Source organism: Triturus cristatus, chromosome 3_1 (genome assembly GCF_964204655.1).
Source record: "Triturus cristatus chromosome 3_1, aTriCri1.1, whole genome shotgun sequence".
Taxonomy (NCBI): domain Eukaryota; kingdom Metazoa; phylum Chordata; class Amphibia; order Caudata; family Salamandridae; genus Triturus; species Triturus cristatus.
This window is the reverse complement of record NC_140583.1, coordinates 825,896,164-825,910,075: the sequence shown is the minus strand read 5'-3', so window position 1 is coordinate 825,910,075 and position 13,912 is coordinate 825,896,164. Positions and strand designations below refer to the sequence as shown.

Sequence of the window (13,912 nt, the reverse complement as noted above, 5' to 3'; positions counted from 1 at the left end):
TTATGATGTTTTAAAGATTTTTGTGAAAATAGTGCCAAAAAGCACAAAGCGGAAATACAGGAAATCTGGTGCTGGACCAGGTAAAAGTGACACTTTCATGCCGACCGCGATGGAGCACAGGTCAGATACAGTCACCAGGTTAGGCCTGCTGAATTTTTACCTTCTTAAGTTCGTGCCAAGAGTCCTGTTCACGTGAAATAGCACCTTAGGAGGTCGGCCTAGCGCAAAGAGCCGTCCTGCATCATGGGTGGGCTTTGCTGTAGCTTCCCGTTGGTAGTCCCTGTGAGCAGTCGATGCTGGAGTGTGAAGAGTCGGGCTGACAGAGCTTTGCACTGATTCGTGGTGCAAGCAGTGAAGTCTTGGCGCGAAAGGGCCCGTTCGCGGTCACAAAGAGCCCACAAGCTTGATTTCAGCTCATTTAGCCACACCAATCAGATTAGGAGGCCAGCAGAGTCACATCAGCGTTTGGGGGCATTTGTCTTCTGCTACGTGGGATGGAACCCGCCTGGGAAATCCCAAGAACGGCATAGAGCTGCTAGTAGAGACCGAACTGCTAGACAAAACTCTGCACAAAATTACTGTATAAAGTTTAGTAGGCACACAGGCACTCCCATGCCCTATGTTTTCGGTATACAATCATGTATGATTTTGCTAGCAATGTATGAGGTGTTATGTACCATTAGGGCTCCCAGTTTTATGGTATTTATATTTCTAACATTTATGTCTGTATTTATCCAAATTTATTTTTTGCACATCTTATTGGTATTTATCCATATTCATTTAGTGTTTTGCAAATATATGGTCATAAAATGGTATATTCCCACATTTATTTAACTTATAAACATGCACTCATACTCTGCTGCCTGTCGCGTTTTCACACATTAAGCAGCCAAATATAGCAAAACACTACACCTTCAGGTAAACATTAGCATTATAATACAAATATATGTTACCATATACCTGCATTTACGGACATATCAACCCATTTTTAACTTTCCATGCTGCCTATCTGCTCAGCTGTGGTCCTAAAAATCACGAAAAACAGCATGGAGAGTCATCCACAAGAAGCACACTTTTCTGAATTTTTCTGTTTAAAAAATAAAAACAGACAGGAAACACTTTGTTTTCTGTCTGCAATTATCTGTAAACATCCATAAGAACGGAAAACCGGGAGACTTATTTACAATATACTAAGATATTTTTGATATAACCCTGTGTGTGTGTGCATGTGTGTGTGTTGCACAAATGCTTTAAACATTGCCTCTGTAGATAAGCCTGCCTGACGTGAGCCAAGCTGCCAGAGGGTGAGCACAGGTTATCTTTGGTGTGTATCTAGCTTACCCTGACTAGAGTGGTGGGTTCTGCCTGGCTTGGAGGCATACCTTAGGCCACTGATACCAAAGCTGACATGCATGTAAGTATGCAGCAGTAGTTGGGAAGCACCATCAGAGAGCGCATCATCAATGCAGTGCCTGCTAGAGCCAATGAGGCAAAAGAGTGAGTGACTTCACCTGCTGTAGCAGTGAGCAAAGAGTGGGAGTCTAGCCAAGTGCAATAAAAAATAGTAACTAATAAAAGGAATGAAGATGCAGTTACGCTGGCAGTGAAAACGTGCTGGGCCTGCTGTGACCACTCTGCTGCTCCATTCAGGAGGATTGTATATGGACTGGTAAGGCCTTGACGTAATCAGTTAAAGGTGAGCACTTCCTCTGACTGACAATTAAATAGGCTTTAAGGGTTCTGGAAAGAGCGAAGAGCTGAATGAGAGATACAACATTGTAAATGTGCAAGAGGCACCCCTGAGTACTGTGTAGTTGACCCAGAAAGGACCTATGAAGCGTTTAACCTATATGGTATTAAAGCCCCAGGTGTTCTGCAGGGGGTGCCTATGCCAATGTGAACTCCTTGTGAGTCTGTAAGATCGATTAATTGTAAAGAGCAGAACCTTGATGACTCCTCTGAAATTTTGCCAATCGAAGCCCTATCTATTTTATATCGATGTTGGCCAACCTCAGTTAGAAAGAAGTGTTTGATAGTTGTTCTAGAAACAAAGTGATGGTGGTGTGCTGGACGACCCTGCTTTGTAACACAATAACAGGATAGCCTTGAGGTTCAATACAATGTTGCTGGCATTATTTGGAGTCCTGTTTGAGGAAGGTCTGACACCCTCCAGATCGACCACAAACATTAAAATACAAGGGTGGCAACACATCATTGGCAAATACAATTGTTCATTACACAACTTCGTCCAAAACTGGGGATTCTGAAAAATCTCTTCCTCTTAACGTGATCAGGAGCAACTTCTGAACATTCTTTGTCTGATATCCTTAAGGGACTTCTTCTTTCAACTGAAACATAAAATAGACATAGTGTCTTTTGAAATTACTCTAATTTGGGTGGACCTCATGAAACGAGCAGACAGTATCAAGGCAACTAAAGACGCTATAGAGTTAAAAATGAATAACGACTGAACTACGCGCTGCTATAATACAACTACAGGCCACCGCTCTTACTAGAGAGAAGCACTGGGAGGCACTTGCAGACATGCAGACATGAAAAATTGAAATACTTTGGCATATTGATGGACTACTCAAAGAATTCCATAAGGTCTGTGTGGAGACCTTGGAGCTCGGGTGTCTACAGGATGCTACAAGAAAGGCAATGATTGTGGTAATACTTCAAACTGAGAAGGATCAAAGTGAACTTAGACCAAGTAGACCAATGTCCATGATCAACACAGATGGGAAAATCATCAGTCAGGCCATAATGAGATGGTTGATGAATGTGAAACCAAACCTGGTACCTCTGAATTAATTTCACGTAGAAGCACCGTTCTGAATATAAGATGTCTGGCACATTTACAATACATTTTAGAAATGAATGTTGATGACTATGTTGCGACTTCCATTGATATATTGAATGTCTTGAATACAGCTGGGTGGGTGCATCTGTTTTAAGTATTGGAGGCATTTAAATTCGGCCCTTACTTCATGGAATGGATTTGATTACTTTTCCCCCATCCATCAGTCCGGTGTAGAGCGATTGGAGAGACATCGGAGCACTAGCACTTGAATCCAGGAAAGAGACAGCACTGACCACTTTTGCTGCATCTCTTTGCTCTAGCCATGGACTTAGTGGCAAGTTTGATGAGAAAGAAGCTAGTCGATTGCATGATCCATAAAGGGAATGCAAAACATGTGGTGCCAATGTATGTGGCGGACATCCTGGTCTATTTGGCAGACCAGAAAAGAGCTGTACCTTAAGCTTCATAAATGTGATCTGTGCAGAGGACAGTACAAAGCGCTCACCTGAGAGGGCCTAGGTTCAGAAGGAGTGCTCTCATATATCATGTTGCCAGATGCCACACTCATCCTCCACAATCATAACCTGTGACTAGATGTCCAGAAGGGAAGGGAATCACAACTGAAAAAAGACTACACTAAGCAAAGTCCTTCTTGTGAGGCTGCTACACAGCAGGATGTTGTTTCACTAGGATGCAAGCACACATCAAATGGAGAAGGGTTAACCCCTTCAGTGCCATGCCCTTTCCCCCTCCTGTGCCGGGCGTTGCATTAGTGGGTGGGGTTCATGACGAGATAGTCTTGTCATGGGCACAGTGCAACCGTGCTCCATGACGAGACTATCTCGTCATGGGCACAGAAGAGGTTAATAGAAAACACTCCTCATAGTCCAACTAAAATCTAACTGCCCAAGCTGTGCAACTTCAGTTAATACCACACTTATTTGCCCCTTCTATACACCCTTTTCTCTTAAACTAGAAGGCCTCTGGTATTGGCTCGGATCATGACAAAAGTGATGCAAACTAATCACCCTGAAGCCAGTGAGTAAAACTATTAAATAACATGATGTTTACAAGATCGGGATTCAAGATCTTTGAAGTAACCAGGCTGCGCCTAAATGCAAATACATAAAACTAAATAAACAAATGCACTTTATCAGTGGTGACTGAGTCAGTGAGAATCTGTTGTATGTGGTCATAGTGAATTGATAATCATTCACCCTAAGTAATGTTGTTTGTCTCGTGACCTAGTGTAATAATGAAACGGAGGTGGGGACACTCACCTGTGTTGTGTGCTTCAAGCTGTGATAGGGAATTCACCGCCACTTTGCATAGTGAACAATAAAGTAGTTTTTTGGCTTTCTCCTCTTCCGACTCAGAGACAATGCTGGCTGCTCCATTTATGCCTTTGGAGGGCGCTTCAAATGGTACGATTGCTAATGCATCTTCAGGCTCGGAGACCAATGGTGCTACCTCTTCCTTATCAGGTTGACTTGAACCATTGGTTTTCGTCATCCCGTCATCATCTGAAAATATAAACAAAAATACATTGACCGGTAAAAAGAGGCATGAAATGGAAATTGGCTGCATTTAGCGGTCACACCATTTTTGCTGTATGTTCACAATCTAGTAACAGCTCAAAATATAAAAACACCACAATTCCTAACAGAGAGAGCTTTGACACATAGGGAGCTCTTTACTTGCTGAAGCTATAGAATTTCATCAGTAATCAAGTAGGGTGGTAGCCCTGCAAATGTTATTAAAAACAACAGACATTAAGTATGGTGCCTTAGCCATTACATTGCCCGTCCACTTTTTCATTCTCAACTGCACAAGACTAGCAGAGGAACAGGGTCTGGAATCAGGTGCTACAGCAGAAGGAGGATGGGAGGCTGATTCACAAGGACAACTGAATTGGACTAAAAAGTGCAATTTGGAAATTTGCATCCAAATATAATGCACAAAAAACATTCAGGCTGATTAATACTCAAAATTAACGATTTGCTTAAGGACAAAGAACCCCCAGAGACAACCACAATTAGCATGAAACCATTAATGAAGTAAGTAACATAAAGAAGAAGTGTCATGCCTAATTTTCCCACTGTACCCTTGTTGATAACTAATTCACCCATGGGCATCTTTTCCATTAGGATTTTGTTAAATGGGATTGTGTCACTGAAAGGTATGCTCTATGCATTGTTGCCTGTGAACATCTTCATAATGGGATAAACAAGTCTAAACTCATTTTTATCACAAGTCATCTGAAACATGTTGAAATTGTCTATCAATAATCCACCACTATTTATGGTATATATGCCACAGACAGATTGAGGGAATGCACAGGCCAGAATGAAGCAGTTTGGCGCAAAATAATATGGCAAGCAAAAATAATTAAATTATTTGCTAATAATTACGACATTTATCAATATTCCCCATTGTGTTATTTTAAACCATTTTCATCAAAGACGATTGACTGTTGATGGCCATAGACGATGACCTTAGTTCAATGAAGTAGAACACATAGGAGTAATCTGCCCAGTGTATTTACCGTAGCTTTCCTTATGAGTGTTGCTCTTGTTTCCTTTCTGTTTCCTTTTTCTGTTTTGGGTGTTCCCATTTTGCATTTGTAAGCACATTTATTTCCCTTTTTGCCTACCACCTTCTTGAGCTCAGTTGCCTTATACTCTTCAGCAAGCGTACACTGTATACATGTACAGCATATGCTTTTGAAGAGTTAAATACCAACAGTAAGCATAAAATACATTTGGAAATGTTGTTTTCATAATCTCATTGTTCCTTCCTCAGCAGGAACTATGCTCTAGTGTTAGACGCTAACGTTCTTGTTTTACATCATCCTAAATTAGTACATCAATGTTTTGTGGTTCTCCAAAGAAGCTCAATTATGTTTGGCTGAGATGGGCCATTTAGCGTAATGTAAGATTACAGCATAAAGTTAAATTCACTTTTTGATTTCAGTATAATTTTTTAGATCCCTATTAATATTTCAATATACTTTTTGAGATCCTAATACATGGCAGTTTAGTAGTCATGTATGCATGTAAATTCTACATTTGGTGAAGGTTACTTCATTGTACAATGACATTTCCAAATTTCAGCTTCGCACTCCCTGCAAAGTTACACTTGAACTGACTTCAAATGATGCAAAATCAAGTGCATCAGCTATGGTTATGTGATTCCAATTGTGATTATCGGGGACTTAGCTTTGGTAACATCGCTATACCATCCAAGCAGGAGCAGAGGTCAGTATTACAATATCCCAAACTGCTGCATGTGCACTGATAAATTTGAAGTTGGTGCTAGGGTGTTTGCATCAGCACTAATGGGAGAACTCAAGATATGAGATCACTGTTTAGGGGTTTCACCATCAGCTTCCATTGAATTGGAATTGTTTTACTGGACCAAAGAAGTCATAACATTCCATTGCTCGAATTTTTAAGTAATTTCCAAACACAACATTTTGGAAGGAAATAACTTTCCCAGCAAAGTTATTTGGAAGTTCATAGTTAGGTGAGTTCCCATTTAGTATCCTCCCATTGTATGATTTTCATCTACTAAACCAAAAACGAAGGCAGGGCAGTCGAATGGGGCTGCTTATCCGAACAGGTGGAATGAAGTGTGGGACCGAGAAAGAGTCTAACTTCCAAGTGCATATAAAACTGGACTGCTAGCTAATAAACTTTTACAAGTTCACAGCTTGACATCAAATTTTAAACACAGTATTTCCTTTGGAAATATATGGATTTCTTGTGCATGTTTCTCGAGGTAAAACTGCTAAAAACAATGTCACCGAAGTCACTGCATACTTCTGTCAAAAGGCTGTCCATGCCTTTATTTAAGGAACATTTATATAATGAAGACCTGAACCCGGTTGACTCCTTCATTAGGGTCTGCTGGACTAGAGATCCAAAATATTATCGGCTGTGATGTGTGTCTGTCCAAATGAATCTTCAAAAGCAGCAATCTTGTGAACTTTGAAGATATGCAGGGTATACCCCAAGTAATTGTTTGTGTCTCTGTGACTTTTTAGTCTGAAAATGTCAAGGCACATATTATAGGAGGCTTTCACACGCTCACTTCTTTGTAGCTGAATAATGATGCGACGTGATTTGCATTAGAATAATGCAAGAAATTAGATCTGTAAAAAGGTGTGCAAGAGGTGGCAACTGTTCTTTCAGCACGATTTGTAGTGTGCCCCTACAAAAATATATTTTTTAATGTTTTAATTGGCACTGCCAATATGAGCCTTGGAGGTGGTATAAAGATTAAACTAAGGTTTGAATCCCCCTAAGAATCCCTTTGTTATCGCTGTTTACCTCAACTTGATTACTGTTGCAGAAGTGCATCGCTCTTAGTCGCAGGGTATTCACAAATATTAACCCTGTCTATTGGTGGTAGGCGCTTATAATATGAATTTCTGGCTCCAGGGCCGGACTGGCCGTACCAGGCATCAGGCATTTCCCTGGGAGGCTGGAAGGGTGGCGGCCGGATTTACTGCGATGGGGGCCAGTTTTGTTACTGCCGGTCACTTTTGCAGCAGTGCTGTAATATTGGCCCCCCAGTAACAAAAGCAGTAAGCACGTGTTTCCAGCCTCCCGGCAGTGCTTTCCCAGGGGCTGGTCCAGAAAATTGACAGGGCTGTTAGGGTTTCCAGTCAGGCCCTGTCAGGCCCAACAAGGATAATTACGTTTCTTAATAAGAAATAAGAGTGCATTAGCAGTGTGGCTCCATTTCTGTTAAAGAAGCAGCAGTTGTTCATGTTTCAATAAGCACTTAAATCACATTCCTCTGGATACAGCCTCTTGGCTATTTATAGAAACATAAGGTTTACAGAACCGATACTACAGTCTGGGCCCGTTTACTTAAGGATTATAAAAATCGACACTAAAAATATGGCCTTCATCCCAAACTGTACTATATTAGTATGACGGCATTGATTTATAAAGTGTGGAATTTTGATCTTCAGTCAATATAACACCCCTTTGACCCTACTAGGTACTTTGTGAATAGTGCATGTGAAACCTTTCTTGAAGAGCCTTTGGAAAGGAATTTCATAAAAGGCACAAGTGTGATTTTATAAATCTCAATTATGACGGACCAATGTTTTCTTCCCAACTGCTTAATTTTAAAGTTTGTTAAAATAAAGAAATTGATGTTTTATTTGGATGTTATGCATGCCCAAACTGTGTCTGACTCAGTTAGCAGAAACAGGTTGTGAGAAACTTTAAGGGCAACTGAAACCAATACATCAGAAATGCAATCAATTAAAGCCCTTGGCTGTGCACACACACCTAACACAAGGTGCCTTCCATCAAGAGAGACTATAGTTTATTTTCCAAAACAGAGGGCTATGTACTGACACCCGTTTTAATCACTTTATCAGCACTGGTGAGGCACTACTTCGTGAAGATGCAACAAATGTCATAATAGCTGCCCTTTCTAATCTCCCATTTCTCCTCTCCTTTCGAGCTGTTCTTAATTCGTCTAAATCTGAGGATTATTGAACTGGAAGTTTCCTTTTCACCACTTTTCCTTGAAAGTATCACAGGGCAAAAGGTTAGAATATAGGGGTAAGAGGTCCCCGAGAGACAGCCTTTGATTTAGCAGTATAGAGACAGTTTAGTTAAAGGCTGTGGGTATCTTAATATATATGGTAATCTTCAGTACTGCCTTGTCATCCTTAATGCTGAAATATCAAATTCTCATGTCCACATGTCATGGGGCCTTGAAGTGATTCAATAGAAAGTATGGCAATCATTCGCTTAGGTCAATAGATGGGCGTTTAATGCTAAAAGCATTATGCAGAACACTCTATGATACTCATCTCTGAGGCCACACTAATCCCTCTTGTAAGAACAATATGGTCAGTGTACTGTTCCATCCACTACTTCAACCTTATCTTCTCTTCACTTAGAACTGAGAGTCAGAGGGATTAAGTTGGCTGTGGCTCTTAAACTGATCTTCTGTGGGATAAAACGAACATGTTAATTACAGAATCTGTAAAAGTTTTTAAAACGTTCTTGAAAGGTTTTGTAATTCCATGTGCTATCCAGTTCTATATATATCCTCTTTAACTTCTAGTGTAACTTGCACAGCATCACAATGATTTCAGTGCAACAGCACTATAAAAATATAATAAATAAACAAACAAATAAATCTCTGTGGGAAGATGTGATACAAGAGAAATATATGGCACCCTTATTACAGACATTTCTATTTACTAATGAGAAGTGAGCCTGCCGGTTATTTGGAGTTACCCCACTTTCATCCGCCCCATAGCGCTGACAAGTTTACTCCATATAGATGGACTTCAGTAGCTTGGGCCACGCCTTCTAAAGAAGCTGAACAGTAGGGAATCCTGACTACAAACCTGAAACCAAAACCCTCAACTGCCTTCAAGCTGTGTATGTAGTTAGCACAACCAGATGAGCTGCTGAATTGCAGTCTCTTCACTTTATCTTCCAGAATTTGCCTGTGTTAGTTTTAAAAGAAAGATGGAAACATTCCTACCACACAAATTTACACACGCCGTTAGTAGCAGTTGTGAAGCACTTATTGTTTATGCTCGCATTATCAATGCATTAGACATACCTGGAAGTGGTTGAGGTCGATACTAATACGGGGAATTCTTAAAACCCTTCTTATTTAACCCCTTGCGTGCGCATGACGGAACCACGCCGTCATGAGCCACGGGCGGCGTGTGCTCATGACGGAGTGGTTCCGTCATGCTGCGGCCGCTCCACCCACGCGTCGCTGATTCCCCGCCTGTGCGGGCGAAATTAAGAGTGGGTGGAGTCGTGACGGAACCACGCCGTCATGAGCACAGCTCGCCCGTGACTCATGACGGCGTGGTTCCGTCACGAGCATGGCGGCGCCGCGCTCACCCCACACCCCCCCAGCGCCGCGGCGGAATTTGCGCCGCGGCGCAGGGGTTAAAAAGCACAGCGCGTGCAGTTATCCACTGTTCAGTTAGTACATGAAGATCGCCTGTGAATGCAGATGGCTGCTGGTGCCTACTATTCTGTTGCCCAACACAAACGTGTGCATATATTTTTTGCTTGACTCGCACAATGTGCTGTCTTGAGAACTAGAAGTTTACAAAACAGTGATGGCTGGAATGCTTGAATTAATCTCAGCCACTTGAAAACACTTGGGCAGCATCCCTGTCCATTGTTATTTGGCACACCATGTCACCTCAGTTTGGACCCAACTATATGCAAATCAGTCTTGCTCCTGCTCCAATAAGAACAGTCAAACCCAAAATGCCAAGCCAGATCCTCCCTGAACAGGAACACAAGCTACCCAGGACTGGTTTTGCCCTAGTTATGGGCTCATCAGCAGGGTACAGCTTGGCTCCAGTAAAATAGTGTGCATAGGATCCACGTCTGGGCATACCCGTCCCACTTAAGGCGACACAATAAGTATACAAAACAGTGATGGAAGGAATGCTTGAATTAATCTCAGCCACTGGTAATTAATCAGGGCAGCATCCCATTTCATCGCTGTTTGCACACCATACCACCTCAATTTGGACCCAGCCATATACAGATCAGTCTTGACCATGCTCCAACAGGAGCACCTGACTCTCGGGATAGTGTGGTTGAGTGGTCCATGATTTACTTAAGGAGATGGTGTGGGTTAGAAATTCAGAACTCCACAAAGCGCACGCTAACACTTAATAAATCAATGCCCAATAAGTGCTTTTTTGAAAGCACATACCTAAATATTAAACTTAAAAACATAAATCTACATAAATGAAAACAAGCTCTTTTTAGCTGGACCTAAACTAGAAATCTGGTAACCTTTGAATTTGGAGTAGTTCTACAAAGTTTGCTTTCCCACCCACTGGTGACACAAGTGAATTCAGTTGAATGCATCAGCGCTGGATGTGAAAGACAGGTTATTGCAGCCACACAGAACCCAATTCAATACATTGCTGAAAAAGAGTTGTTGCTATTGTGTTACTAGCAATCTCTTTAGAGGGGTATGGGGCACTGTAGTAATAGAAATAAGCCAACTTCATTATTCACCATGTCACACACACTGTACTAAGAAGAATGAACACTTTTAAGTAAAAGCCTTTATTACAAGAAGAACAATCTGTTTCTCAGAACGTCTAAAATAACTACACAGAATATCATTAAAACAGTAAGAAGGTCCATTATGAGTAACGAGAAAAAAATAAACATTTATAACATGGTTACAATGCCTTTTAAAACCTAACACCTTCAAACCTACTTTTATGTTCTTCACTAGGAAAGCTTTGAAAGCAGAACAACCTGCAGTCTAGAGTTTCTTAGGGTGCAGCAACGCACCACATACCTTGTTGTCAGCAAAGGCTGTCATTATCAGTAGATATGTGAAGGCAGTGATACCTGCAAACGTGTTACCTGCACTGTGGTAGTACCCTTCCTCCGGGACTTGGCTTTATCAGCACTGAGATGTGGCATCTTCGAAGTATGCCTGCATTAGGTGAGACCGTCTTCTGGCTGAATCCCGGACAATAATCTGGGTGAAAAACCTCTCTTTTAAGTGGTAAAATGATGGTCCTTATTTACTAAACCTTATCAGAGATTGGAACTTTTGACATAAGAGAATGTCAATTCAGACCACACTATTTTGACTATAAATCTAGAATTGTTCTTGTTTAACCTAGAAATGTTGATACGCAGACACTTGACCCAGACGTATTTTGCAGCAGGAGTTACATCCATGTCATCAGTTGGATGACCTGACCCTTTCACAGTTCTTAGAAAGATAAGATCAGATGACATCTGCATCAAATGGAAGACATGGCAATGATTCTGCATACAGGGAGAAAGATGGCGACCTTCATGATCTAAAATGGTGATGGGGCCTACCTAAAACAAAGTCAGATGAGGTGGACATTAGGGGCTTTATGTAAATCTGTGTATGTGTTTCTCTCATTGTTAAAGAAGGTAAAGGTTTGTTATTTTTGGCTATTTTATTTTTTGTATTGCTGTATATCGTGCCAATATTTCTTATTTGTTTCAATAAAGCTCTTTAAACTCGAAAAAAAAAGAAAAAAAAGAAGGTAAAGACTTATTTATGGTGTTTATCACCAGGTTCACAATGTAAACCCCCTCCGTTGAGTATTTGTTAGAGTCCACAATGAGAATCCCCTTCCTATTCCATTTGTCAGAGAGTTCACAGTGTAAACTGCTCTCGCTACTGTATTTGTCAAGAGGCTACAACATGGGATCTGCATTAACAATTTCTCAGTGATGAGTAAGGCTCTCAGTTGTCTGTTTAAACAGAGATGTAGACAGCAGAAAGATGAAAAACCTCTGTTTTCTGATTTGGTTTTATGCACAGGAATCTTAAAATGTGGAAAACCATGGACCATACCTGTCAACCCTTTAGGAGCAAAATGAGGATGATATTTGCTTCGTATTGCACGACCGTCAGTGGGTTGCTGCCGTACCGGGAGAAATCCTGCATTGGAAAATTTGGAACATTGGGTCATTTTAAAGAGGTTATCAAATGACACCATTGTATGTGGACACCTAGAGACTGATTTGTTAATTTTTTACACAATACAGAGCAGCAGCCAAATATGCTGTGCTATGTTACGCAAGATGGTTAACAGGGCAGAGCCATAGCTGGTAAGATTGGTCTATTGCTGCTGTTATCCCCTGTACTGGCACACTAAAACGCAGAGGCCAGTGTGTGTGCTGTCTTGCATAGGATTTGTACTGGAATCATACCCTCCCAGCGCAAATTCCCCTGTCTAGACAGGGAGGATCCCACGCAATGGACCAATGCTGTGTACTTTAGCACACATGCTGTTTGTGTGTTTTTTGAGAATTAAAACATTTCTCCTTATCAGCGCCTGCTTTAAAGAGGCACTAGTTTTTTTGATGAAAAGCCAGGTCTTTCTAGATCGGTCTTTGCATCCAAACCTATAGGTAGTTGTTTTGATCTGCTCAAGTAACACCCCAAAAATGCCTCCTTGACACAAAGTGGCACAAAGCAGCTCAAAGTGATATTTACACAAAAAAGGGCACCTTTCCAGTACTAAATAACTTTGGCACTAAAAAGTAAATATCAAAGTGTCTCTTTGCCTGACTTTGTGTAACTTTGTGACAGCACAAAGCTTTAGTAAATCTGAGACATAGTATTCAGTCACAGGTATTATTTTAATACCTAATTGTCATCAAGTGTGATAGCCCATTATTTTTTATTTTAATTGAATTGAAAAAAAGACTACAGCTACCAGAATGCATTTCTTCTCACATAACATCCCTGGGCAGTTTTTGTCAATACATCATTATTCATGACTTTTCTAGTCCTGCTGCCCCTGCCAACTCAATGCTAGGGAAGAGACCTTCGCTCTGCCTTGTACTCTGAATGGTAAGGAATGATGGGCTGTGAATACCAAAGTGAGACAATAAGGCTGGAAGGTGAGCGTGATGAAGGTGAGTTGTAGTTTCTGAACCTGTTTACATGATGGCGACATATTTGCTCGAAGAACTGTATACAATTGTTCTGAGGCATGCTTCATTTTAAAGCCCTTTAGTCCTGTAAAACAGTTCATACCTGTTGAAGCAGAAAGACCCTTTTAAAGGGTCGGAAAGGGCTCTACCAAAAATTGTTCTGGAAGTGTTGCAATAAACAGTGCATCGTTCTAAGCTCATAAGTTTTTAGGCTCAAAAAGGCTCAATAACACATTTTGTGAAAAATGTATGTAAAAATAAGGTTGCAAAATATCTAACTGCCAAAACATCCAGTCAACCGAGCGGGAACCATAGGTGTGTCCCCATGTGAACTAAATTAGAAAACATTACAGCAACAAAACATCCCAGCCAGGAAAATCAGCCAATACACCTACGCTCTGAAAATACACAAACACAGTAAACAATCGTTCTTTGTAATCATAGGGAAATGCATTTTCCTTGGTTTTTTATAACAATGATGACCATTGTTGCATACAGTTTCAACAGCCATGTCTTTTCAGAAAGAAGAAAGCTCATTGTTCTTGAGGCCAGATGAGAAGCACATTATTCAAGCTGTGAAAAACATAAACATGCACACAACTTTTAACTACGACGCCAATCTATTTGAATTGTGAAA

General features: G+C 40.9%; 1 protein-coding gene across 3 annotated transcripts in view; it reads right to left on the bottom strand.

The window, feature by feature from the left end:
- The window catches only part of ZNF385B (zinc finger protein 385B), a 1,050,548-nt gene that overhangs the window by 77,641 nt on the left and 958,995 nt on the right, over positions 1-13,912 (bottom strand). For all 3 annotated transcript variants that reach the window (XM_085645198.1, XM_085645197.1, XM_085645199.1), the window contains one exon: positions 4,084-4,326. In XM_085645198.1, coding sequence (XP_085501324.1) covers positions 4,084-4,326 — 243 coding nt within the window. The remainder of the gene's footprint in view (positions 1-4,083; positions 4,327-13,912) is intronic.